Source organism: Neolamprologus multifasciatus, chromosome 13 (genome assembly GCF_963576455.1).
Source record: "Neolamprologus multifasciatus chromosome 13, fNeoMul1.2, whole genome shotgun sequence".
Taxonomy (NCBI): Eukaryota; Metazoa; Chordata; class Actinopteri; order Cichliformes; family Cichlidae; genus Neolamprologus; species Neolamprologus multifasciatus.
Genome location: NC_140451.1, coordinates 30,175,122 through 30,200,669, shown reverse-complemented (window position 1 = coordinate 30,200,669; position 25,548 = coordinate 30,175,122). Strand labels below are relative to the sequence as shown.

The following is a 25,548-nucleotide window of genomic DNA, read 5'->3' as shown; positions in this document are numbered from 1 at the left end:
GTCAGAGAATGAATGGAGAATCAACAACTGCAAACTTTATACAGTTTGTCCTGAACATTTTCTAAACACTTTAGCAACAACAATTTATTTATTGTAGAGTCAGTTATTGTATGATTTATTAGCCAGTGATGGCGATGCTGGTAGCTGCATCCACCCCTGTATGTAGAAGTGTGTTCCAGTAAGTATTATTTATTTATTTATTTATTAACCTTTATTTAACCAGGAAGATCCCATTGAGATTAAAAACCTCTTTTTCAAGGGACACCTGGCCAAGATAGGCAGCAGCAGATGTCTCACAGTTACAGAAATTACTCAAACACAGGCAGCAACAACACACATGCAACAATGGGTGGCTGTAGCTCAGGAGGTAGAGCAGGTCACCTACTGATCGGAAGGTCGGTGGTTTGATCCCTGGCTCCTCCAGTCTGCATGTCAAGTATCCTTGGGCAAGATACTAACCCCAACTTGCTCTCCGATGCATCCATCGGAGTATGAATGTGTATGAATGTCGTTAGAAAGCACTAAGTGTAGATAAAGTGCTTGTGCGAATGGGTGTGATTGGGTGAATGAGGCATGTTGTATAGAGCGCTTTGAGTACTCTGTGAGAGTAGAAAAGCGCTATATAAGAATCAGTCCATTTACCATTTAACAATAAGTGAAAGAATACAAATAAAATAAAATAAAATTCAATACAATTCAAATAAAAATAAAAAAGTCAGTTAAAATGACAATCAATCTAAGTGAAACAGTTGCATGTTATGGACTTGGCCTCAAGGATTCGTAGTTTAGATTTAAAAGCACTTAATGAAATGAATTCAGTCATTTTCCTTCTGCAGTTTGTTCCAAGCCGAGGGTGCTAAATGGACAAAAGCTCTTTTACCAAGTTCAGTTCGGGCAAATGGAACAGAAAGCAACAAGTAGCCATGCGGACGAAGAGAATACCGACCAGCATGTTTCATTACAAGCAGGGAACATATATAAGAAGGCAGCAACCCAAGTATTGCCTTATATATAAAACTGTATAAATGAGAGTTCCTCCGACTTACCAAAGACTTACCAAAGTATCTAATATATTGTCTGTTATGAATGTATTTTCTGAGTAAATACTGGGTGGATTAAAAAAAACACTTTAAGAATAATAGTAAAGCCGTGATTCTCATCAAACTCAAAATCTTGGTAACTATTTGTTAAATACCAAGATGTTTGCATTTTTGGTCGTCTCAGTTCTATTCACCAGCTATGTTTGACCAGTGTTTGATTATTTTTTTCTAACTTCTTTCCGTTCAAGCTAAACTCAAGTTTAGTTCAGGCATCATCAGTCTTGGGCTGCACATTGTTAGCTTTGTAAACAACCACAGAAAAACGTAATTTTCCAACACAAAGCCCTATTAAGATAGAAAGTGATTCACTCAGTGGGGGTTGCTTTGCTGACAGTTGGTAACTAGTGCACAATCATTTAGGTAGATAACTCTCTAATGGATTTATTTCTCAGTCACATGTAAATCAGTGGTTTTCCTACCGATAGCTGCTTCAGTCATTTGCCTCACTTCGTGTTGCTAACGAATACTTTACCCGGTGATGCTAAGTGAATGTTTGGGTTTCTATACCACTGCTAGTTGGTTCTGTGGAGGATGGACACCCTTTAAGAAAAAACATCCTCAAGCAACAATTAAGCCAAATATGTGAGTGTAGTTAAACTTCATCCAGGCATGTTGAGTGGCACTGATGTCAGGTTGGTTTGGATCCTTCAGAACAGCGACTGAGAGAGGAACAGCTCATTTTAACACAGTGTTGCTTGTTGTCGAGGACTCACAGAGTGTTCTTGTGTTTGGTCATGACCCTGGAAGTGCTCTGCGTTCATACGTGTGCTGAGATTACCTCACTGTCCTTTTGCTCCAGGTATTTTCTGTCTGCATGGATCCATTCAGTCATAATATCATTGTCAACCAATAAGAAACACACAATTGGTCCCAAAAAATCCACACAACTTGAATCACAACACCATTGTGATGGATGGAGACTCAGAGAAGATTTTGGTTGTTTGATCCAAAAATATCACTGATGGAAGAAAAGCATGTTGTTCTCTCTGCTGTTTTCCTGGATGAATGTGAACTTTAATTTGCTGTTTAGAGTCTCTCATCATGCAACCTGTGCATGAGTTTGCATGTGTTTATGTCGTACCATCTACCATGGCTTTAAGTTTCCAATTCCCTGACACCTGTATGATCCTCCCAACAGCAAAATATTTAAAACACACAAACAAGCTCACATCTATACCTACAGGCTTGTTGATATAAAACATTTTCCTTAGTTGAAACCTCATGTCAGTCCTCACAGCAGTCTGTCCAGCCCGAATCTAGACTAACAACCAGGTCTCTTTGAATGGTGCTGTGAAAAAAAAACGAAATGTTCTGTTGTATGTTAGAAAATACACTCACTGTAAGAATCCAGAAAGAATAAATATATATATGTATACTACAAGCATCATTCACTATTGACCTTCCAGTCTTACACGACCTATAATTTTACCTCCTGAGGCACAGCAGCCTCCATGTGCCCCTTCCTTTTTTAAACATTTCCACATGTCATCCTTGTCTAAGACCATATATGAAAATATCCTGTCCATATACTTGATCTTTTTTAAGAAAATGTCCTGCAACTTTCAATACTCCCACTTTCTAAACACATTTACATGTACTTTTCATTAAGAATTCATAAATATTTTTATCATTAGAAATAAAATGTCTCGAACTTGATGATGACAAAATTCTGACATGTTTGCTTCAAACATCTCAGGACAGTTTCTTGTCAACAGAAGTAAATATAAGAAATAAGGAGATAAAATTCTCAGAGTTAAGACGTTAATTTAAAGATTGAGGCACATCTCTGATATTCAAATTTCATCTATAATTTTTTTTTCTTACTGTTATCTTAAAAGCTGATTGTTCCACAGCAGAAAAGATCAGTGCAGCAAGAGAAAAACAAATAATATTTAAAAATGTTAAATTCTGACGGGTCAGAGTTGTGGTCAAGATTGAACCCTAGAAGGCGATGTGAAATCAGGCAGACTGTCAAAACCTTCCCAGCGTGGAGACTGTCAAGGTCTTAGGTTGTTCCTGTCAATAATAGAGAAAGAATACCACAACAGCTCTGACCTATCTGAAAAAAATTACACAGCCCTGATTATTCCACCCTGTCGGCTAAAGAGTACTGGGATAGTAGTAAGTTTCTATTCAGTTTCAGGTTCACCCTGTTTTGATATCTGATGAACTCTACAAACTGAGCAGAACAATAAAAACTGTTTCATTGTTTTGTCTATTCTCAAAAAAAGTCTCAAGAAAAGATAAGTACACTGGCTACTTTTACTTGTCTTGTTTACAGGCTGGTTCTTAAAAATCTTAAACACACATTTACTGATAAAAGACATTGAACAGGATCAAACTGTCCTTTCAGAGTTTGTATGGATTCTGCCAGCACAAACATTTCAGAACTGAATGCTACTATTTTTGACCCCTCGACACATTTAGATCACACAGTGTAACGGCACTGTTAAGAGTGTGCTATTTTTGGAGCGGGCGAGAAGATTGGACAAAATGTGACAAAATGACAGCTGTTTGCCAACTAACAAAAAACAAAATGCTTGGTAGCTGACAGGAAAAAGGACAGATGTGAGATTTACGAGGTAAACTATACTTTCAGTCTTGGTAGTTGCTTGCTTATCAAACTTAGGACAATACGGTGACATTAGCAATCAGGATAATTTGTAAAATTTACCAAATAATTGCATTTTACCTTGTTATTCTGAACCAATACCTATGGGTTAAGGAAGTTGTGTAAAAATTATAGTTTTCCATGTAGGTCTGTGAAAAACTGAGTAAAGCCTTACTGCTTCCAGATAACTGTAGGCTGCTGTAGGAGGCCACAGTCTTTACAGGGATTGATGTACAAGCAGATTCACCAGAATATCAGACCATTTAATCCTAATTCTGAACCTAAAAGCCACATATCAGACTCTACAGGCCTCAGTCAGCATACTGAATACTAAAGCTGACCACACAATTAGAAAAAGACTGAACAACTATGGCTTGTTTGAAAGGGGTGCCAAATATCTCTTTTCAAGTGGAGATGTTTGGCCATAAGCCTTAGCACTACTTCAGCCAAAAACTCAACACAGCATATCAGCATAAACACCTCGTGTCGACACCTCGGGTGATGATTTGGGCTCACTTTCTAGCCACAGGACCTGGGGACCTTGCAGTTAAGTTGACCATGCACTCCAAACTCCAGAGTGTTCTAGAGTCAAATGTGAGATCATCTGTCTGATAGCTAAATGCTTGGCTCAAATTGGCTCAAGCAACACAACAATGGTCACAAGCACAGCAGCAAATTGATAACAGAATGGCCGAAAAAGAAAAGTTGTCCCTGTGGCCCAGTCAAAGTCCAGACCGCAACCCGGCGGAAATATTGTGGGTGAACCTTAAGTGAGCTGTATATAAATGAACGGCTGCAAATGTTGGTTAACTGTTACAAAGAAGAGTGGGCCAAAAGTCCTCCACGACGATTTTTCAAAGGACTGCATAGAGTCCTGTGAAAACCTTCTTTCTCACGTGAAAGTATTTAAACCTGTAAGCATCCTGTCAGAGCAGACACAACAGTTTTATGTAAATTAACAGTCAATGAGACCAGTAACTATCCAGTAATCGGTGCAGCTCTACAAAGTTACCGTAACTTCTAAGCCTATTAAAAGCTAATGCCAGTCTAAACTAAAATAGCAGCCTGGTGATGCACTTTCAGTTTACTCTAAAAAAAACCCTTCTCATTGAACCCAAACTTTTTGATATTGTTAATGATACCTGATAAATGCAGCAGTTGTTCACAAATAAGCAGGTACCCTGGCTGGTTATGATGTGAGAACCTCCAAAAACTTAACCTCCTTTAATAGTCTAATTATCTGGTTCCAGTCTTGGCATTAAACATTGGGGCTATTATTAAGAACAAAAAGAACCACCGCTGTTTTGGAAATGTCTCTGAGTTGTTCCAAAACATGTCCTGAAATAAAAAAAATGCCTCTGTTAAAATGATATATCAGTTATTACAATAACAAATACTGCATTAACATCAGATGTGGTTGTTTTGGTTGCAGCTTGTCCCGGGGCTGCTGGTTGTGTGTATGTGCACGTTTACTGTGGTGACTTTTTATTGTCCATGTGTCTGCCCTTCAAAGCCATGAATACAAAGTGATGGGATGAAATCCTCATGCACAAACACACAAAAACACAGTGTGAGCAGAACTGGGAATTTGCTCGTTTGCCCAGAAATTAAAGGTCAGTTCACGCCAGAGATGATGGTAAACTCCATTTGCACAACGCACATTCTTCCTGTAATCACCCACCTAAAATTCTTGTTATCTGCCCTTTCAGTCTTTTGGTTTCATTTCCAGAAACCTACCAAGCATGTGTTTTTTGGGGGGGTTCTTCTTCAACACCCCTCTAAAAATTACTCAAAAAGTCATAACTATCAGATGAATATGTGCAGGATAATAATGGTTGCAGGAGACTGCTTTAAACATTCTTACTTTGTATGAATCGTGTTGTTTTGTTGCTCCAACAGCTGATTTCTGCCAGAGGGTTTAATAAAGTCTCATTTTGTTGTAGCTGATCACAATATTGCCAGGTATGTTTTCTTTGTTTTGCTCTTCAGACAGACAGGATGAAATATGACTAGCATCAGCTGAGTCAAAGGAGCAATAGAACAGAAAACTTTTTTGTTCCTTTTAGTGCATCTACTGAAAAAAAACTTTTTTTCCTTGAAGTTAATATAACAAATCTTAGTGTCTGGCGTGTTATTTAGTTTATATTTACAGTATTGTATGTGTCAGTAAAGCATTAATAAAACTAAATATAGAAGATTTTAGTTGAAAATGTAAATATTTATAAAATCAGATGTGCTTTGAAGGAAAAATATTCATTTCAAATGAAAGAATAGGATAAGAAATAAACAAGAAATAAATGGGTTGGCCATTTTTTTGTAATTCCAGAATAATAAAACACAAAAAATAGTTTCTCTCCAAAGCATCCATCTGAGTATGATAGTGTGTGAACACTAGATAGAACACATTTACATAGAAAAAGCATAGAAAACAGTGTTTGTATGACTGAGTGACTGAGGCAAGTTTTAAAAAGCACTTTGAGTGAGATGATGGGAAATGTTGTGATGTCACCTGGTTTCTGGAATCCTGTAAAACTACACACTGATTTGGCAAATCATTAGCCAATAAGCATACCACAAATAATCATCTCTAAGACATGATATGAAGAAAACTTAAAAAATTGATTGTAACCCAGTGACTGAGAACCTCAACTCACCAGGAAAGTGTGTGTTCGACTCAGGACTGAAAGTCTTTTTATAGCCATTAAAAAAAAAAAAAAAAGCTAATGTAAGGCACTTGAACACTAACATCCTTTTTTAAAACCTGGAAGCTACATCCATCTCTTATGCAGTCTTTTTTTACATTGAAATACAACGAAAAATATCACAGTACCTGCTGGGTGCTAAAGATAAGCCAGTTACAGCTGTGTTTCCCAACCAGGAGTACACGGAGAATAATTGTGCATATTTGAACAAGTTTAACCAGTAATGGATTAAATGGATTATGTCACCTATTCACTGAAGCCTTTGACCTTTTGCTCTGTGTGTGTGTGTGAAGCAACCTTAAGTTGCACAAAACAATGGTCTAAAAGTGAAAGTTTTTAAATAGTTTTTAAAAGTAAGAATCAGTACTTCATGCTTTGGAAAGTTACATTGCTAGCTACATATAATAGATACAACAGCTGATATATGTTTTTCTCAGTGAGCTAAAATATTAAAATATCAATATTAATTAATATGAATGTTAATTAAAGTGTTTTGCCAAAACTAAGCCAATGACTTGGTATTGTTAAAAAGATAACTAAGTTGCAGTTTTTATTACTAACAGTATTAAAAATGTAAAGCTGACTATAATGGGTAAACAAACTAAACTAGTTACTTATGAAACATATAGCTGTTAAATTGACTAGCAGCTACAGAGTGAATGCCTGAAATAGTACGTTATGGTTGGTTGAACATCAAATTCAGAACAAGGGCAAAGAGCAGAACTGTTAAACATAGTGGAAAACTAAATATGAAGAAAGAGTAACAAGCTTTTACATAAAAAAGAAGAAGGATAAAAAAGGCAACACTTGTGTAACATATTTACATAATTTACAAACAGAGGATGTCAAATACAGATCTACAGTTTTTCATAATTCTGTTTTGTTACGTGGTTGTTTTGGATACATGATCTCAGACAAACAAATGTCCCGTCCTGTTGGTGCCTGCTCGAACAGGACTCATTGTTTCACACAGCTTGTGTTACAATGGTTTTATTAATGAAGGGGGAGGGTCTAATCATACAATTTCAACTGTGTGAACATGTCTGTGTTTCTTTTGGTTGGCACAATGGTATCCAAATCAGTCATCAAAGTCCTAACCAAGAGCTCTAAGCTTTATTGTCCCGCGTTTCGTTTTTGTTGCTTTTGGCCTCATAATCACGCATTAAAGTGAAACTCCACCCAAAGTCCACCTCATGAATCTTGTAAAAACAGAAATACTTCAAAAAGATGCAGAACTTTTTTTTCCTACTAATTGCTATAGAGCATCACTTGACAATAAGATTTATGTCCATGTTTGGACATTTTTAAGTAGGTTGTCAGAATAATTCTTGCTTTAGTTAGCCTTAGCAGGATTGTTGCTCTGTATCTGAATTCTGCATTTTTGGCGAGAAAGGGCTTCCAAGGCTTTGTTGACTGCTCCAGCTCAGTTTCATGTATCACAGAAGGTAATTTTCCACTGAGTTTAGAGCACAAGCATATTGAAATTCATCATAATGGAGACATTTTTTGAAGTTCCTGGCTCACCTCCAGAAGGAATTCATTCCCATTCCCAGGTCAAACCGACTCCACTTGGCGTTCGCGAACATTGAGATTAATGGTTCAGTCTTTCAACAGTGTTTTCTCAGTCATGCTGTTTTGATAGTGAATATTACTCTGTCAGAGGTTGGCAAGGATGCGCACGCATTGCGTGTTAATTCACGATGGCTGAGTTGACTAAGCTACCACTGTGTCTTTCTCGCCACCTATTCCTCTCACTCTCTCTTGTCCCTGACCCACTTTATTGAACAGAGGAAGATGAACAACAAGTGTTTTGGGAACATTACGTCCCGGCTCTCTTCCTCTGCTCCCTCCCTCTCCTCGCCATCTCGTCTTTTCTCCCATAAGCCTCTCATCTATGCTCCCATCACCTCCACCACCACCCCGCACTCCTCATAAAGAAATATTTTTAGACTGCAGCTCACGCTCCCTTCTTTTCAACTTTGTTATGTGACCAAATGGAAGGTAATGTTTAGAGGTGATACTGTTGTCAGAGCAGGTTGAGACTGGTTTAAGAGCAGATATGTATCTGTGTAAAGTAAACCTATGAATATACACCATCACACGGCGTCATACAATAGTGGGAACAAAGACCTAGATGTCGCACCTCACAGTCTTTTGGGTCACAGTCAGCATAATGTTATTAGGATTGAATGCCTGACCTAATGAGATGGTCTGTCTATCGGGTTCAGCCATTTAGTTCATTTTAACATGTATTATAGTTGAATCAGTTCTATGGTTGCTGTTAGTTATATGGTTAGTAATATTCGTTATATCCTATTTTAGTATTGTACATTTTGTTAGAGACACCTCTTCAGCTGCTTGTTAATGCAGTTGAAGAGGTGTAGCCTTTTTTCCTGTCTCCTTCTAATCTCCCAACCAGTCATGGCAGATGTCTGCCCCTCCCCGTGCCTGGTTCTTCCGGAGGTTTCTTCCTCTTAAAAGGGAGTTTTCCTTCCCGCTGTCGCCAAAGCGCTTGCTTATACGAGTCAGATGTAGTTGGGGTTCCTTTTTAATAGTTTAGGGTCTTTAACCCTTTAAGACCTACCATAGAACCAAGTCCGCCAGAGCTTATATTATATTTTTACATGCTGTGGAGCCATTTTTGGGAGCATTTCAAGTTGCTATACATCAATACAACCATTATAGCCCAGATTTTAATAATATGTCTGCATTAAGTGCATAGTAATTACATAAATTGCAAAAAAGTGCAATAAATTACAAAAAAATTGAAAATCGTTTTTGTTTTTTTTAACATATTTTTCTAGTTTTTAATGAAATTTAAGAGGCTTATTCCTCAAAACTGTAAATACAAAAAAGTTGCACAAAATAGTTTCCCACCACAGGAAATTTATTTTGAGTGTCTTCATAGTTTTATTTTTGAAATACACCAATTTTTATATACTGCAGGGAAAACGAAAATAAATATTATAATGCAAATTTGCAAAAAGCCCAGCATATGCATCAAAATAAACAATTTCCAGCAGTGCAATATGAGTCCTAAGCATCCCAGAAACGACACAGAAAGTCATAAAGTCAAAGATAACTTTTAAAAACACCAGTATAGGCTCATAAGGCCCTGATGGTAAAAAACTACATTTCCGCAAAATGACGTCACTTCCGGTTCCGGGCAGGTCATGGCGGACATGCGATAGTTCGCGCTGATCGACATAGGAAGTGTTACAAACAGCTGATCGGATCGGCAAAGCGTGTTTCTGGAATATTATGTTTTTGTTGCTGCAAGTGCTTTTTATGCAGTTTTTGCAAAGCTATATGTGGAAGGAAACTGTGACCTTAGTTGTAACTAACGCTCATTTGAGCTACTGTTGCCTTCCGGTCATCTTGAAACAGTCTGGCCTCTTTCCTCTGACCTCTGGCATAAACAAGACATTTTTGCCAGAGAAGTGCCGCTCACTGTCGCTATTTTCGCTTATTTTGGAACATTCTCTGTAAACTCTAGAGATGGTTGCGTGGGAAAATCCCAGTAGATCAGCAGTTTCTGAAATAGCCAGAACAGCCCGTCTGGAACCAAAACTACGACACGTTCACTTAAGTCATCTTTCTTCCTCATTGTGATGCTCGGTTTAAACTTCAGCAGTTCATCGTGATCATGTCTACATGCTTAAATGCACTGAGTTGCTGCCATGTGATTGTCCACTCAGATACTGGCATTAATTCAATTCAATTAATTTTTTGCAAATGGTGCAAAAGTTACTTTATATTGTAAGTTAACCCTTTAAAGCCGGTAGGAGCAGGCACGCTCTGTTTTGCATAACTTTTTAAAAATCCCAGTAGCTCTGCAACCACGTAAGCTAGAGCAATAATTTTTTTTGCATATGAAACCGGAGGAGTTGTACTTACATCTTATGCCATCAGCTTGTCCTCGGTGTGCAGAAGAGCGTTTCTGTAAGCACAACGCATTGATTCTTGAAGCAGATGAGCTGCTGCAGCAGAAGACCACACCAGATGCCTCGCCTGTCATTTAATAACAGGAAGCTGAGGCTACAGTTCACACCGAAATTGTAGAAAAGAAAAATTTGGTCTGATGTGTCTCTGTAATGGGGTGAGGGATGTCTTCTTGGCCCTTTAGCACCAACTGAGCATACTTGAGTATTGTTGCGGACAGTTTCCATCGCTTCATGACCACAGTGTACCCATCTTCTTATGGCTGTTTCCAGTAGATCACATGTTTCAAAGCTCAATGATCTCACAAATCATTTCTTGAACATAACAATGAGTTCACTGTAGTCAAATGGTTTCCATAGTCACCAGATCTCCATCCAATAGCACGTTTGGAATGAGAGATTCACATCGTGGATGTGCAGCCGACAAATCTGCAGCAACCTCTGTGTGATGCTATCATGCCAGTATGGACCAAAATGTCTCAGGAATGTATCCAACACTTGTTAAATCTGTCCTGTAGAATAGCAGATAGCTATTGCTATCTTCTATCTGGATAGCTTAAATCAGCGGTCTCAAACTCCAAACCTAAAGGGCTGGTGTCCTGCAGGTTTTAGATGTGTCCTTGATCCAACACAGCTGATTTAAATATAAATAAAATGTCACCACTGGAATTATCATAATATGTGGAAACCATATCTTTCTGTCTTTGTCGAGTCTAAAATTGGTTCTGAATCTTTAGAATAATTCCCTAAAGCACAGGTGTCCAACTCCAGGCCTCAAGGGCTGGTGTCCTGCAGGTTTTAGATGTGTCCTTGATCCAACACAGCTGATTTAAATATAAATAAAATGTCACCACTGGAATTATCATAATATGTGGAAACCATATCTTGCTGTCTTTGTCGAGTCTAAAATTGGTTCTGAATCTTTAGAATAATTCCCTAAAGCACAGGTGTCCAACTCCAGGCCTCAAGGGCTGGTGTCCTGCAGGTTTTAGATGTGTCCTTGATCCAACACAGCTTATTTAAATGGCTAAATTAGCTCCTCAACGTGTCTTGAAGTTCTCCAGAGGCCTGGTAATGAACTAATAATTTGATTCAGGTGTGCTGACCCAGGGTGAGATCTAAAACCTGCAGGACACTGGCCCTCAAGGCCAAATGTGCCTCTTTTGGACAGTATCACAGTAGAGAAGTTAGAGGAAATCTGGGAAACATTACATCCAAATAAAAGACAATGGGATAATAAACCTATTAATTATTAAATGTCATAAATGAAGTTTATTAAGTTAATTAATAATTAATATGCTATTAATTTAGGAACGTGAATATGAATACGTCAAAACAACTAATGCTACTCAGTCGTTTACAGTGTAGCGTTTGATCGAAATTGCTTGCCCTGATGCTAAAAAGGAACACCATATACAAGCTTTCAGGGTCATCTTTTTCTATAGTTCTAGACTCTTTCCACACCACAGTCAAATTCCCACTCTGACCACTCATTCCACTTGTTCGGTGCACCCTCTTACATTTGCACATGCTCTCATGTGCCTTTTTATCTGTGACAAAACAGCTTGTCTTCAATTCGAGTGACGATTATATTGTTGTCTCCCAATTGATCACGTTCCTGTCCTGATGCAACACTTGGTCATCACAAAATCTTGTTTTGAACTCTGCTGTTGGGTGTCTGGGTCAAACCTCAAGACCCAGATCTTTTACTAGTAGCGATTATTGCACATGCACAAAAACAAGTGGTAAAGATATGACTATCTGAGAGGAATCCAAAAAAATAAGCAGTAGTAGTAACTGAAATTAGGTAAGTTGTTTTCTTTTATAATAGGTAATTAGATAAGGGGTTTTTTTTCTTATGAAGAATTTGCAAGTTTTAAATTCTGCTTAAAAGTAATAAAACTCCATCCTTAATATCTAACTTAAGTATTTGAGTGCTACTCTGTCACATATGGCATGGTTGCTTATTTAAAGTATAGTTGCAAAACCTAATATTCATACTCGCTGACATCAATATAGTTTTTATAGTTTTTCAAATGAATCCTCAAGTTTATTGACTTTAATATCCTCCCAGCCTGATGTGCCTCTCATGCAGTGATTCCACAAAGGGAAAATATACAGTGGCAACAGTCTGTGTGTGTTTGTATGTTTGACCAGATGTGTGTTTGGAACATATAGTCACACAGATGAGGAGATGGAAGGATGGGGGTTAGAGAGTTGGGAGAGAAGGGTTAGCTGTCACAGAGCATAGGCCCTGCCGCTGGGGACGTAATGGAAAAATCACTCAAGATTACCATGAAACACAGGAAATGCTCTCAATTGGGCCTGATTGCCTTGTGTGTGCGTGCGTGTGTGCGTACTCCAAATAGAGCTCCTGACAGTGTGAGCAGAGCAGCTCCTGTTTTTTGAGCATTATTACAGCTCCTCTAAAAGAAACTACAGCAGTGAATTCCCTGCAGAAAGAAAATGACTTGATACTGATTTGGATACAATAAGATACAATTTTCTACAAAATTCCATCCCAGGAGATTCTATAAAGTAAAATTTCAGTTTTTCGTAATGCTTTATTCTGTTAGTGCCAGCACGAAATGAATAAATAAATAAATATAATAAATAATAGTTTGTATTTGAAAATTTGAGTAAAAGCTGCCTAAAGTAAGAATTTTGTTTATGGACCTCAGAGTTTGCAAAGGGGTGATATCATAGATGTTGATTTTTGGATCCAGGAGTAACCAGATGTGGACAAGTGCACTGAATGCATATTATCAAACAGACAGAGGTACCTTAGTTAGAAAAAAAGGAATTAAGAATACAAAAACGTTAATATTGAACAACCTTCATGTAGGTCCCTTTTTACCTTCTCTTTTTATTGAATCATCATTGGCGGCTTACATGTTGGTCCCGCTTTGTATTTCTGTCATTGGGCAGTGTGATATGGAGCAACCTTATTTCTAAAGATGCATAACTTTAAGTCGCAATGCAACTTAAATGTCTGTAAACACATTTATATTTGCTTCAATACGGAGCTTTGGAGATTGGATTGATTGATTGATTGATTGATTGGTAATTTATTTCAACATGTGAACAATATACAAGTACATTTAGAAAAGAAAATAAGAAAGAAAAAAAAACTATACAAATTACATACAAAAAAAACGTTCTGATTAATTTACATGTTGAAAGGGAAGAAGTAAACACTTATTTAATCCCACCCCTTCGCCATAAATTATCAGTTAATATTTAGTCAGCTTCCTTACTGATATAATTTGTAATAAAAATAGTGAACAGATTTCTGATATACTATAATATCACATCATGAGGTTTTTTTTTTGATTGTTTGTTTGTTTTTTGGAGACATTAGACACAATCTCTGTCCGTTTGAGTAGCTGTAGTGTTTTGCACTTCTGTCTTGGCTTTATTCTTTTTTTTACCCTCCAGATTACTACCTTGCATGCACTGACCCCCTCCCCACCTTCCGCACCGTTTGATTCAATCGACTTTGAAGCTGCGAAACTCAAACAATTAGATTTGTATATCTCGTACACCCTGACCATCTACTGATGACACATTTTATCATTTGCTTTCGTTGGACTTACTAAAAGACTGAAATACAAGCCATGGTACTTAAGCATTAACTGAATGTTGGACTCTGATACTGCAACTTTTGATCCTGAATCTTTATGACATAAGTTAATGTTTTATGGTTTTGATTATTGTGTTGCTTGAACACAACGAACATGTTTTTCAGACTTGATATTAAGGAGCACACTGTACGAATGAAACGAGCAAACCATAGCATTTATTAGTAAAGTAATAAAGACATGTTAATGTGAAATCTCTATTGAAAGTTGTTCCTGCAAATAAAAAACTAATACATTTATGGGCTGTACTGATCGTTAATCTTAATAAAGAAGTTGGTTCAAAGCCCAGAGACGTTTTTATTTTTTCATTCTGATCCAGGCTGCCGTGCATCCTACCATAATCCTACCAATTATTAACAGAAAGACTTCATCACTTGTGATAATAGCAGTGAAGATTTGTGCAGAGAATCAAAGTTTGATGATGAAGACGGATTCTTAATCTGCAGTACATTAATTAAAGATATAACTATACTCACAAAGATTATATAAATTTTGTCTGTTTTCTGGTTTGCAACATAGATTATTAGCTCTTGTTTACACCCACTTCTGAGCCCACAAAGCATTTTCACATTAATAAATATCATTCCATTAGTGCTGCTGAACACCTGCAGCCACTTAATATTGAATTTCCTGCACCGAGGTGATGTGTAATACAAAGATTAACGTCAGCGGGCATTTAAATTCAATCAAAAATGCATTAAATTCATATGTGATTTTTGTACCTTTCCACAGGCAGCGCGGAATTAATGTGCAGGGAGTCGCCTTGGGGTGAGATATGCAAACAGGCAGCCGGGGGGGTCGCAGTTGTAATTTTTCATCTGGGAAAGTACAGAACAAGCGCTGCTCTTTGCTGTGCCAGTGTGCCTTTTGGCAAGGCACAGCGTCCAGCTCTTCGGCGGGACAAAACCACGGTTGTTCTGGGCAGCTCAGCTCGGATTGATGAGAGTTTAGGGTTTCCAGTGGTTTTCAGAGAAATGAAAGCAAACGTTCATCAACAACAAAAACCACAAAAAAATAGATTTCTTGGCAGACGAAGCTGAATGTTCTTTAACCCTTTAAAACCGGTCAGAGCGGACACGCTCCGTTTTGCGTAGCTATTTTTAAATCCCGGTAGCTCTGCAACCATGTAAGCTAGCGCAATAATTTTTTTTGCATATGAAACCTGAGGAGTTGTACTTACATCTTATGCCATCAGCTTGTCCTCGGTCACAGTTTCCTTCCACATATAGCTTTGCAAAAACTGCATAAAAAGCACTTGCAGCAACAAAAACATAATATTCCAAAAACACGCTTTGCCGATCCGATCAGCTGTTTGTAACACTTCCTACGTCCATCAGCGCGAACTATCGCATGTCCGCCATGACCTGCCCGAAACCAGAAGTGACGTCATTTTCGCGGAAATGTAGTTTTTTTACCATCAAGGCCTCATGAGCCTATACTGGTGTTTTTAAAAGTTATCTTTGACTTTATGACTTTCTGTGTCGTTTCTGGGATGCTTAGGACTCATATTGCACTGCTGGAAATAGTTTCTTTTGATGCATATGCTGCTTTTTTGCAAATTTGCATTATAATATTTATTTTCGTTTTTCCTGCAGTATATTAAAATTGGTGTATTTCAAAAATAAAACTATGAAGACACTCAAAATAATTTTCCTGTGGTGGGAAACTATTTTGTGCAACTTTTTTGTATTTACAGTTTTGAGGGATAAGCCTCTTAAATTTCTCTAACTAGAAATATATGTTAAAAAACAAAAACGATTTTCAATTTTTTTGTAGTTTATTGCACTTTTTTGCAATTTATGTAATTACTATGCACTTAATGCAGACATATTATTAAAATCTGGGCTATAATGGTTGTATTGATGTATAACAACTTGAAATGCTCCCAAAAATGGCTCCACAGCATGTAAAAATATAATATAAGCTCTGGCGGACTTGGTTCTATGGTAGGTCTTAAAGGGTTAATCACCGAATGAATGTGAAAACAGCGCAACATTAAACATCATCTTCTCGTGCACTACATTCCCCTGCTCAATTGAAAATCACTCCAACTTGTAAAAAAAAAAAGAAAATGTTCAGTATTTTTTGTGACCTGAGCCTGACTCCAAGTCTGTTATGCAAAAACGTGGTCAAACCCAGCTGTCAGGCTTTGCTGCATCTAACATGTCACGCTAGTTTTCCCATTAGCATAGCATTCGCGGCTTAACTTTGCACGAGATCCAGATGCATCTCCTAACTGCTCGGACCTGTTAGATTACCGCGAAATACATCACATGACAAAAAATGATATAAGTGTAGTTATGAAACATAACGGACAGGAACCAGATAGACATTTTTAGCATATCTGAATTTTTCGTAGGGTTTTCTTTTTTAACGCTCCATCAGACAAAAACACGGTGGGACAGAAAAGAACAAACTTTTCAACAGCACGGGATTGTGCAACTCCCTTTTTTATTTTTGGGGCTTACAAAAACAGAACACTTGCATAAGCTCTCGACCTGAAGCACGCACGCTCCGTCTCCTTTTTGGCTTGTCGGGGCGACTGTATTTATGAAAACACCTCGGGCTGAATGGCTGCAGTGGCTGCATCGAGGACATGTTGACATTTTTGTAGCGATCAACCATCAAGCCCAGAGCGGCTGCATTCATGACCAACCTTGTCATCTTTCAACACTGCTGCTCTTATCTCTTTGACTCTCTCATTTTCTCTCTTTCGCCTTTACGTGCTCCTCCTGTTCAACCCTTAACTTTCTCTCTTTGCCCCCCGTCCTCCTGCCGTTCCCTGTATTATTTTGTGACTAAAACTGTGGCTATATCTTTCACTTCTCAAATATACACTCTTGTGTGAAATAAAGTGCATGATACAACTGTAGCTTTAACTAACACGTTTGCTTTCCGCGTCATTCCAAATGAATATTTTCTTCCCCTGTTCCTGAAAAGCTTTTCCTATGCCTATATTTGACTGATCTTTCTGAATATGGAAACACGCTGTAGCTATACAACACAGATGCCTGTCATTATTCATCCGTACAACCTCTCCGCTCTGCAGAGACTTGAAGCTGGACAATATACTGTTGGATGCTGAGGGTCACTGTAAGCTGGCCGACTTTGGGATGTGCAAGGAGGGAATTCTCAATGGAGTCACCACCACTACCTTCTGTGGGACACCGGACTACATAGCACCTGAGGTAACACTCAAACAATGCATAAACAGAGCAACAGACATAACATCACTTGAGTATTAAACACTAAGCTGTGATTAGACGGGTATTTTTATAACCAAGCACGCCATCCCCGACAGTTTATTAAGATAGACTAAATAGGGGGACCAATGCTCATCTTCATAAACTCTATATAAGCTCCTGGTACATTGTTTCATATGTACTGGTCCTGCCCTTCTTTGTCCACCTTTTGGGAATCTGTTTTCCATACCATGTCTGAAGTCCTGCAGCATCAAACTGAACCAGAGCCACTCTGTGCTACGTTTGGTGCGGTCCAGAACCTGAATCTGTCCAACTCCAGACTCAAAACACTAAACTTTTCATTATTGTTGGCCAGGCGAGCTATACTGCTGAAGTGGAAAGACTCTTCTCCCCCCTCACACACACAATGGCTAAAAGATATAATGTCTTGTATGGATTTAGAAAAAATTAGATATACAGTTCGTGGGTCTAAAAATAAATTTTATAAACTGTGGTCCCCCTTTCTGGACTTCTTTGAAAGGCCAACAACTACTGTTACTGAGCAGTCCAAGGAACACCCCCCCCCCCCCCCCCCCCCCCCCGTCTTGTTTTTTTTTTCTTTTATGAGTCTGTTTGTTGTTTTTTGCTTTTGTTTGTTTTTTTCTGTTTGTTTTTTGGTTTATTTGGGCAGCAGGCTGCCAATTATTTGTTGTTTTAAGGGTTAGGGTGGGAACAAGATTGAAATTTTGGAATATTCTGAAGCATTTTGCATTATTGTATACATTGTATTGGAACCTTTGTCTAATAAAAAGACCTTTGAAAGAAAAGAAAGAAAGATAAACTGTATATAAAAGCATTTTAGGCTTGACAGGAGTATTTTTGGGTTTTTTTAGATCCTCCAGGAGTTGGATTACGGTCCGTCAGTGGACTGGTGGGCGCTAGGGGTGCTGATGTACGAGATGATGGCAGGACAGCCACCGTTTGAGGCCGATAACGAAGACGACCTGTTTGAGTCCATCCTCCACGATGACGTGCTCTATCCGGTCTGGCTCAGCAAGGAGGCCGTGTCCATTCTAAGAGCGGTCAGTTAGTTGTGGCACTGTGTCGTTTGCGCTGTTGTCGACATCCAGCAAATGAGTTATTTAAGCACTTTCATACAGATTAAATAGAAACAGTTCACCTACACCAAGGGTGTCCAACTCCAGGCTTCGAGGGTCGGTGTCCTGCAGGTTTTAGATGTGTCCTTGATCCAACACAGCTGATTTAAATGACTAAATTACCTCTTCAACGGTCGTGTCCAAATTCATGGGCTGCATCCGCCTGAGCCTGCATTTATAGACCGATTACGTCACAGCGACGCGCCGAAGGCTGTCCAAATTCGTAGACTCCTCTGAATGCAGCCGACAAATGCGTCCTCCTTTTCCCCGAATTTGAAGGATGGGTCGGGTGTGTCCTTCGTGGCCTACCATATCCCAGAATTCATAGCGCGGCCCAGCCAAACTCCAGTTTCCAACAATGGGGGCCGCTACTAAGTTTTAAAATTACTCATACTAATCTTTCTGGGTCACAAAATAAACTTTTAACATATTTTCAGGCGAGAAAGTGGCTGTGTAAACGGCTAGACCGTCCAATTTCACGTCCGTTTACTTCCGGCCTACCCGACCTTCTGAGGACCCGGCCCACGTAGACCGCGAAGGCCGGGTCCTCAGGAGGATGCAGCCCATGAATTTGGACACGACCAACATGTCTTGAAGTTCTCCAGAAGCCTGGTAATGAACTGATCATTTGATTCAGGTGTGTTGACCCAGGGTGAGATCTAAAACCTGCAGGACACCGGCCCTCGAGGCCTGGAGTTGGACACTCCTGACTTACACAGTCTGCTATGTGGATAATGCTGCGTCCAGACTTTTGGGGATTATTCTGAAGATTCTGAACCAATTTTAGATTCCACAAAGACAGAAAGATAATGTTTCCACATATCATGATAATTCCAGTGGTGACATTTTTGGATATTTAGTAAGAACACAAATTAACATAATCAAATCACCCTTTTTACTACCATCTTCTGAGTCTTTCCTGATTTTTCTTGTGTTTTTCCTTATGCTACATAAGACATATAATTCGATCTTATGTATATCTTTAGCACTAAAACTTGCACTTTATAAAGGATTCAAGTAGAGTGTATCACAATTGGACAAATGGAGCTGGTCGTGTGTTTCCATCTGTCCTCGTGTTTCCCCGCTTTTGTCTCTTTTTCACATGTGAGTGAGGATGCTGCTTTTTTCTCAGTGTCATTTGTTGATCCATGTTTCCTGTTCCTCCACTAAAGCAACATAAGATAATTCCCTCTCTATTACTTTTGTCTCTGTGTGGTACTGGTTGCGTGTGCAGCACCACTTGTCCATTTGTGTATTTGTTCATCCAGTTTTTCCATCACAAGCTTTGCGTTTACCTTGGCTGTGGGTACAGTTTGACTGCAAAGCCTTGTGGGAAAGTGTGTGTTTATGTTGGACAGTGTCTTGGACTCTGACCGGTCACTTGACCGGTGCTACGGGCTCTGATTGGACATGTCATCCAGCTGAAGGACTTCAAGTCACATGAACAGCTTGTGCGCTACTGCTCCACTAGTTTTTAATTAACATACATGCGAAAAATCCTGAAGGCATTTTAATAAAAAAACAATGGCTCTTATGTATCGTTTATATAAATAAGCAACTAATAGTCCCAGAATTTCCCCTTTTCTGCTTGAAAATATGGTGATTCTTCACATGCTGTTTTATAAACCTTTGGATCTGAACCCATCCTGAGCCTTAATGCTATTTTTTTGCCTTTATACGTAAAAGATCGCATTAGAAAAAGAGCAAACAACTGTAAGGCAAAAAATTATATTATATAATATTAAAATACAATATTAAAAGAAGATTATTTCCATCAGTGGTAATTTATATTTGGTAGTTTGTTCTGGGAGAGCCGCAGCAAGACCCTGAAGAGTCAGAAAAAAATGAAAGATTTTTAATTTAAATTTCTGTTCTGAAACAAAACTTTGTCTTTTTTAAATGTTTGGTGTTTTTGGCCTTATTGTGCGAATCTTCCTCTGACTCAGTCTGAGATCTCTGAAAATGATACCTGTTAATTGCTTCTTACAAGATTAGAATCAGGAAATGAAATAGAAATTAATAATGAAACAGACTTAACAAAGACATTCTTGTTCAGCAGCGAATCTCCCTTTTTAAATCACATCCTTAAAAATGTTCTCACGCTTTTTCTTTTCGTATCTGCTTCTCCTCTTTCTCTCTGGCACTTGTCAGTTTATGACTAAGAGCCCTAACAAGCGTCTGGGCTGCGTGGTGGCTCAGGGTCTGGAGGAGGCCATTAAACTTCACCCGTTCTTTAGAGAGATTGACTGGACGCTGCTGGAGCAGAGGAAGATCAGACCACCGTTCAAACCTCGCATCGTGAGTACACACACGCTAAGTAACTAAGCAACTGTGGGGGAAAGCTGTTTGCAGAGGATGATGCAAAAATGTGAAGATTATTACTATTCTGTTCAAAGGTGGAGAAAAGAAGTTAAAGTTAAGCCTTTGTTGCAAAAATGCAATTTCTTTGAATGACCAAACACTGATCTTACTTGTTGAAGACTGCTGACACTGCTGCACACCCAGTTACTTCATGTCCAAAGGCTAAATCCACCAAAAGAAGACCTTATCTCTTCTTCCTTTCCTTCCAGAAAACCAAAAGGGACGTCAATAACTTTGACCAGGACTTCACCCGTGAGGAACCCGTTCTGACGCCTGTTGAAGAGAGCATCATCAAGCAGATCAACCAAGACGAGTTCAAAGGATTCTCCTATTTTGGCGATGAGACCAAAGCCTAGACACGTACATGCCGATGTGTAACATTAACCACAAACACCACACCACACCCGAAAAACTTTCAAAGACACCGTATTTAAAGAAACACGGCCTCCTGAGCTGTTCCAGATTCTGACCACTCCAGGAAATATACTAGACCATTTGTATTACTCATTATGGTTTCTGTGCTCTTGTCGTTTGTCCATTTGTGCATATCCCATGGACCTCAAGCAGCATGCAAGTGCAGGTCAGTTACTGTAAGAAACGACCCGATGCTCCTTCGGCTGGTTCGGGTATGTTGTAAAAGCAGGCGGACAAAACCAAACGGAAGTAGATACAAAGGCAAGGTCATGTTCTTTGTGTGTGAGAATGAGAGAGAAATCATGTGTGTACAAGTGTGCATGCATGTGTTGTTGCACACCTCTTCCAGAGAGAGTCGTTTCTTTACATGATGTGCTGCGTCCTGTATCTCAGTGTTTAAACAGTGTTTTTCCTTCCTACGTGTATGTAAATGACAAAAAAAATCATTGAACCAATGATTGTATTTAAACAAGAAATATCTTGAAAACTGTTTTATTCGTTATGGAAAGAAGTGTGGAAAGGAGGTGTGAGAATTCAGAGATTTTTCTGCCGTTAAAAGTTTAGTCTCAGTATTCGTCAGTGCGTTTAAATACCTTAAATAATAACTCGAGAAAAGAGGCATCACTGGAGTGACACTTTGGCATTTTAAATTTGAGTTTAGCATTATCTCAGTAGTTCTGCTGCGCTCCGTTACTAACTTTCTTTTAGCTTCTCGACATCGACATTCCAGTTCCTCGTTAAAAAACACAAACAAAAACAAATGGTACTACTGTAGCTTACTACTGGGAGTGTCCATTATGGGGATGAGGTTTGCTTACAGTGTTAACAAGCTGTTTTGCATACAACACGATACTTGACACGGAGACACTTGTCTAGTAAAGCCAAATAACAAGCTGGAACAAGCTGAATCGGAAACGTCCGGGGCGCCCTTTAAAAAGACGATTCATTTTAGCTGAAGTGCTTGTTACTGACTCTCTCGATGCACCTTGCGGAGCGAAATCTTCCCGGGTCAGCTCCTTAAACACCTTTGTGACCAGTTTATCCTTGAAATGCCTTGTGCGCGCGCGTGTGTGTACAGTAACTGCGTTACCAGTGAACGTACTGGACCTACTGTCTCTAACGTGACAAACCAAACCCCCGTGATTCCACAGGAAAGTCGAGGATCGTACACAGAGGAGAATGTGTTCAACTGAATGTATTTGCTCTGCAGTGTGTGTGTGTGTGTACATACGTGGAGAGCCCGTTTTCTCTTGCCATCAAGTTGTACTTTAATTTAATACATTTTTTTGGTTTTTGTTGAGTAGTTTTTACTGGATTGTCTTGTTCTTTTTGTGTTTTTAGAAATCTTTAAATTTCATGTTGTAGATTTCAGTGAGACTCACTCGACCTCTTCCTCCCCTCTCTTGTACGGCCTAAACATGGAAGTAAAATAAGCTTCAAATAAGGAAGATATTGGACCGATTTTGCTCCATGTTGCAGGTTGATACCTTTATAGCGAGCTGAAAAGAATCCAGAAATGTTAAAGAAAGCTCCATGTGCAATACTCTGAAATAGGAGTTTTGGGGGGTTTTCTATCTTTTTTGCATTTGAAGAGAAGTACAGTAGGTTCAGCTCACAGAGAGAAGTCACAAGTATTCACCACCTTCTCTCAGAAACCATCAAATAAGCATTTCAGCACCATTTCTCGCACATTCATATGTAATTGCCACGCACTGATGAAAGATGTTTGCCAAAAATGAATATTGTCAAGAGCAGCCAGTGCAGAAAGTAGCGCGCTATTATAAGAAAAAAAATGGCTACAGTTTGTGGCACTTTTTACTTGTGTGACTTTAAAAAGACTTTGCAAGTTTTCATTTGTTTATTAAATTCCTTCCAGCATGACAGCAGAACAAAGACGATTGTAAAAAACTGTTGAAGGAAACACACAACGAGGTTTTAAAGTAGATTGAAGCTTTGAAATCTGCCTTCAGATCCTATAAAAAAATAATCATTTATGTATCAATAAGTGCCCCTGAGGGCATATTTAACAGAAATTATGATTATAAGGGCACTAATCAACACAAACATGACCGAAAGTTTACTAATACCTAAAGCGTATGTGCTCTTTAATTTCCTTGTACTTTTTCAGTTAGTGTGTAAATAATGGTCACAGTTCCCAAATAGCTAAACAGGAAGTAGTCTCTGTACCGCCGATGGGCTCGTGCACCACTAGTTGGAGCAAATCTAAACTCTCCCAAGTGCACGTTTCATGTTGAGCTGCTACGTGAGTAAATGTGCAAACTTCAAATTCAATTTTAAGGAAAATGTGCAACACTGGAGTGCTTGGAGGTCACACCTGTCCCATGCAGGTTGTGGACATCAACACCTTTCTTAACTCGTCGTGGTGACCATTTAGTTTGGTCATTCGTAGTTTTAATTCTTACTTAGAATGATTCTTACAAAACAAATAAATGACAAAATTAATTGAACGGTGTGAGGGATGCTGGGCTGTTACCTTAAAGCCTGTCTGACAGGGGCAGCCTCCACCCATATGTGTGACACCCCATCACGAAGAGGCAACAACAGCTCCAGTGGGAGACAACACCCCGGTTCTCTGCTGAGAAATCCTTGGTTATCTGGGGACAGAAGCAGTTGCAGGTAATCTGCTAAAATATCTGGAACATGTTAGATCTTCTTGACGGATCATGGGGCACACAGCCTCTGGCTTTTCTGTGTGGAGTTTGCATGTTCTTCCTGCATCTGCATGGGTTCGCTCCAGGTACTTCTTCCAATCGTCCAAAGACATGCAGATAGTAGAGTTTAGGTTAACTGGTGATTCTAAATTGGCCGTAGGTGTGAATGTCTACGTGTTAGCACTGTCCCAAATGTACCCCAGCTTTCATCCTATGGCAGCTGGGATAGGCTCCAGCTGCCTTGACCCAGAATTGGATGGATGGATCATGCTGACCAAAGACTTTGATTTTGAATTAGACAAAGACAAAACTACTGCACTGGCACTGATGGGTTGCATTTAATTTACAACTCAGAAAATAACAACTTAATTTGTTGAAACAAACAGAAAGAAAATGCAGTTACAATTAAAATCCGAATTATCTCTGCGTTTTAGCTGCCTAACCTCAAGATATCACCCTGAAATACAGGGATAGACGATGAGTGTTTTTCAGACACGCCATTCTCAGATCTGAAGATTTTGAGTGCTGTGTGTAAAAAAAGCATTATGATTGGAGCAAGACTGGTCCCGGTAATACACCAGAGCCGCTTATGTCCCCTGAGCACAATACTTCCACCAGACATGTAGCAGCACATTTCAGTATCTCAGAAGCTACTTTTGGTCCCTTTAAGGTAGCACAGAGTAGAGGAAGAAGGCAGAGTGTCAGGGATGTTAACGGCATAGAATATATGTTCAATTTCCAAAATGATTCCCCATCCATCCCTATAAAGCCTCTGCTTACAAAGTGCTCAAACATTTCAAGGGTGATGCCGCATTTTTTGGACCGGTACCAGCGCCAGTCAGTCAAAGCTGAACAAACTGTGTGATGACGGCATTTATAAATGTCATCAAGCATCTTTTATGCTTTTTCTTTTTATTGTGTAAAAGAAAGAAATCTGACAACATACAGCAGTGATTGGCTAATATCAGCCAAAAGATGACAACACAGAACCTTTACTGCGAAATTGGTTTCAAATCGTGCTAAAAAGTTACATATGTGGTAATTTGTGGGAGTTGTGATCTAATTTTATTCACATGCAGATGACATTTAAATGAGCTTTCATTAAAGTCCAAGAATAGCACAACAAGCAGCACCGTTCATGTAGCAGTAAAACTCATGCTGTAGCAGCAGTTTGAAGAGCTGAAGATGCGTTACTGTAAATACAGCGGATCTATCGATTAACGTTGTCCAACTTTTCTTCTTCTCTCGTGTCTCCTGTTGCTTTAGTCTTTAATTTGAAACAATAAAGTCAAACTATTTGTCCCACTACAACTAGAAAGGGACGCCCAGTCCTCCATGTTAAATGCCAAATGCCGTTTCCAACAAAAACATCCTTCATGTAGGAAGCTCATCTTCACTCGTTGTCACATCGGCGATGGAGGCGGTTGGAGATAAATGCAAAACAAGGAGGCACGATGTTGATTTCAAACAGTGGATACAGTATTATGATGCATACAGTGTCAAACGTTCATCTTCCCGCAGAGTGTTACTGTATGTTTATGCGGTTTGTTCGCAGTCCCTGTATTTGTGAAGCTCTGTCTGTACATTTTGTTCATTGATGAATTATTTCCATGCCCTTCATGTGTGTTTATGTTGATTTTTTTCTTTTCGCCCTTTTGCGCTACGTGCCAATTGTACTGTATTTTAAAAGGATGTGAAGGTGTATTTTCATTTTTTTTGAAATGGATTAAATATCATGATGTCAGAGAGAGACGCCTGTTTGTTTGG

The 25,548-nt window shown here is 39.0% G+C and overlaps 1 protein-coding gene across 2 annotated transcripts in view; it reads left to right on the top strand.

Moving 5' to 3' along the window:
- Positions 1-24,150, top strand: part of LOC146505786 (protein kinase C epsilon type-like) — a 104,344-nt gene extending 80,194 nt beyond the window's left edge. Inside the window, exons 12-15 of one of the 2 annotated variants that reach the window (XM_085183300.1) lie at positions 17,045-17,183; positions 18,071-18,259; positions 20,486-20,632; positions 20,905-24,150. In XM_085183300.1, coding sequence (XP_085039426.1) covers positions 17,045-17,183; positions 18,071-18,259; positions 20,486-20,632; positions 20,905-21,051 — 622 coding nt within the window. In that variant the 3' untranslated portion in view covers positions 21,052-24,150. Of the gene's footprint in view, positions 1-17,044; positions 17,184-18,070; positions 18,418-19,030; positions 19,839-20,485; positions 20,633-20,904 lie in introns of those variants that run through there. The other variant, XR_014877679.1, reaches the window with a different exon arrangement.
- Positions 24,151-25,548: the final 1,398 nt, after the last annotated feature.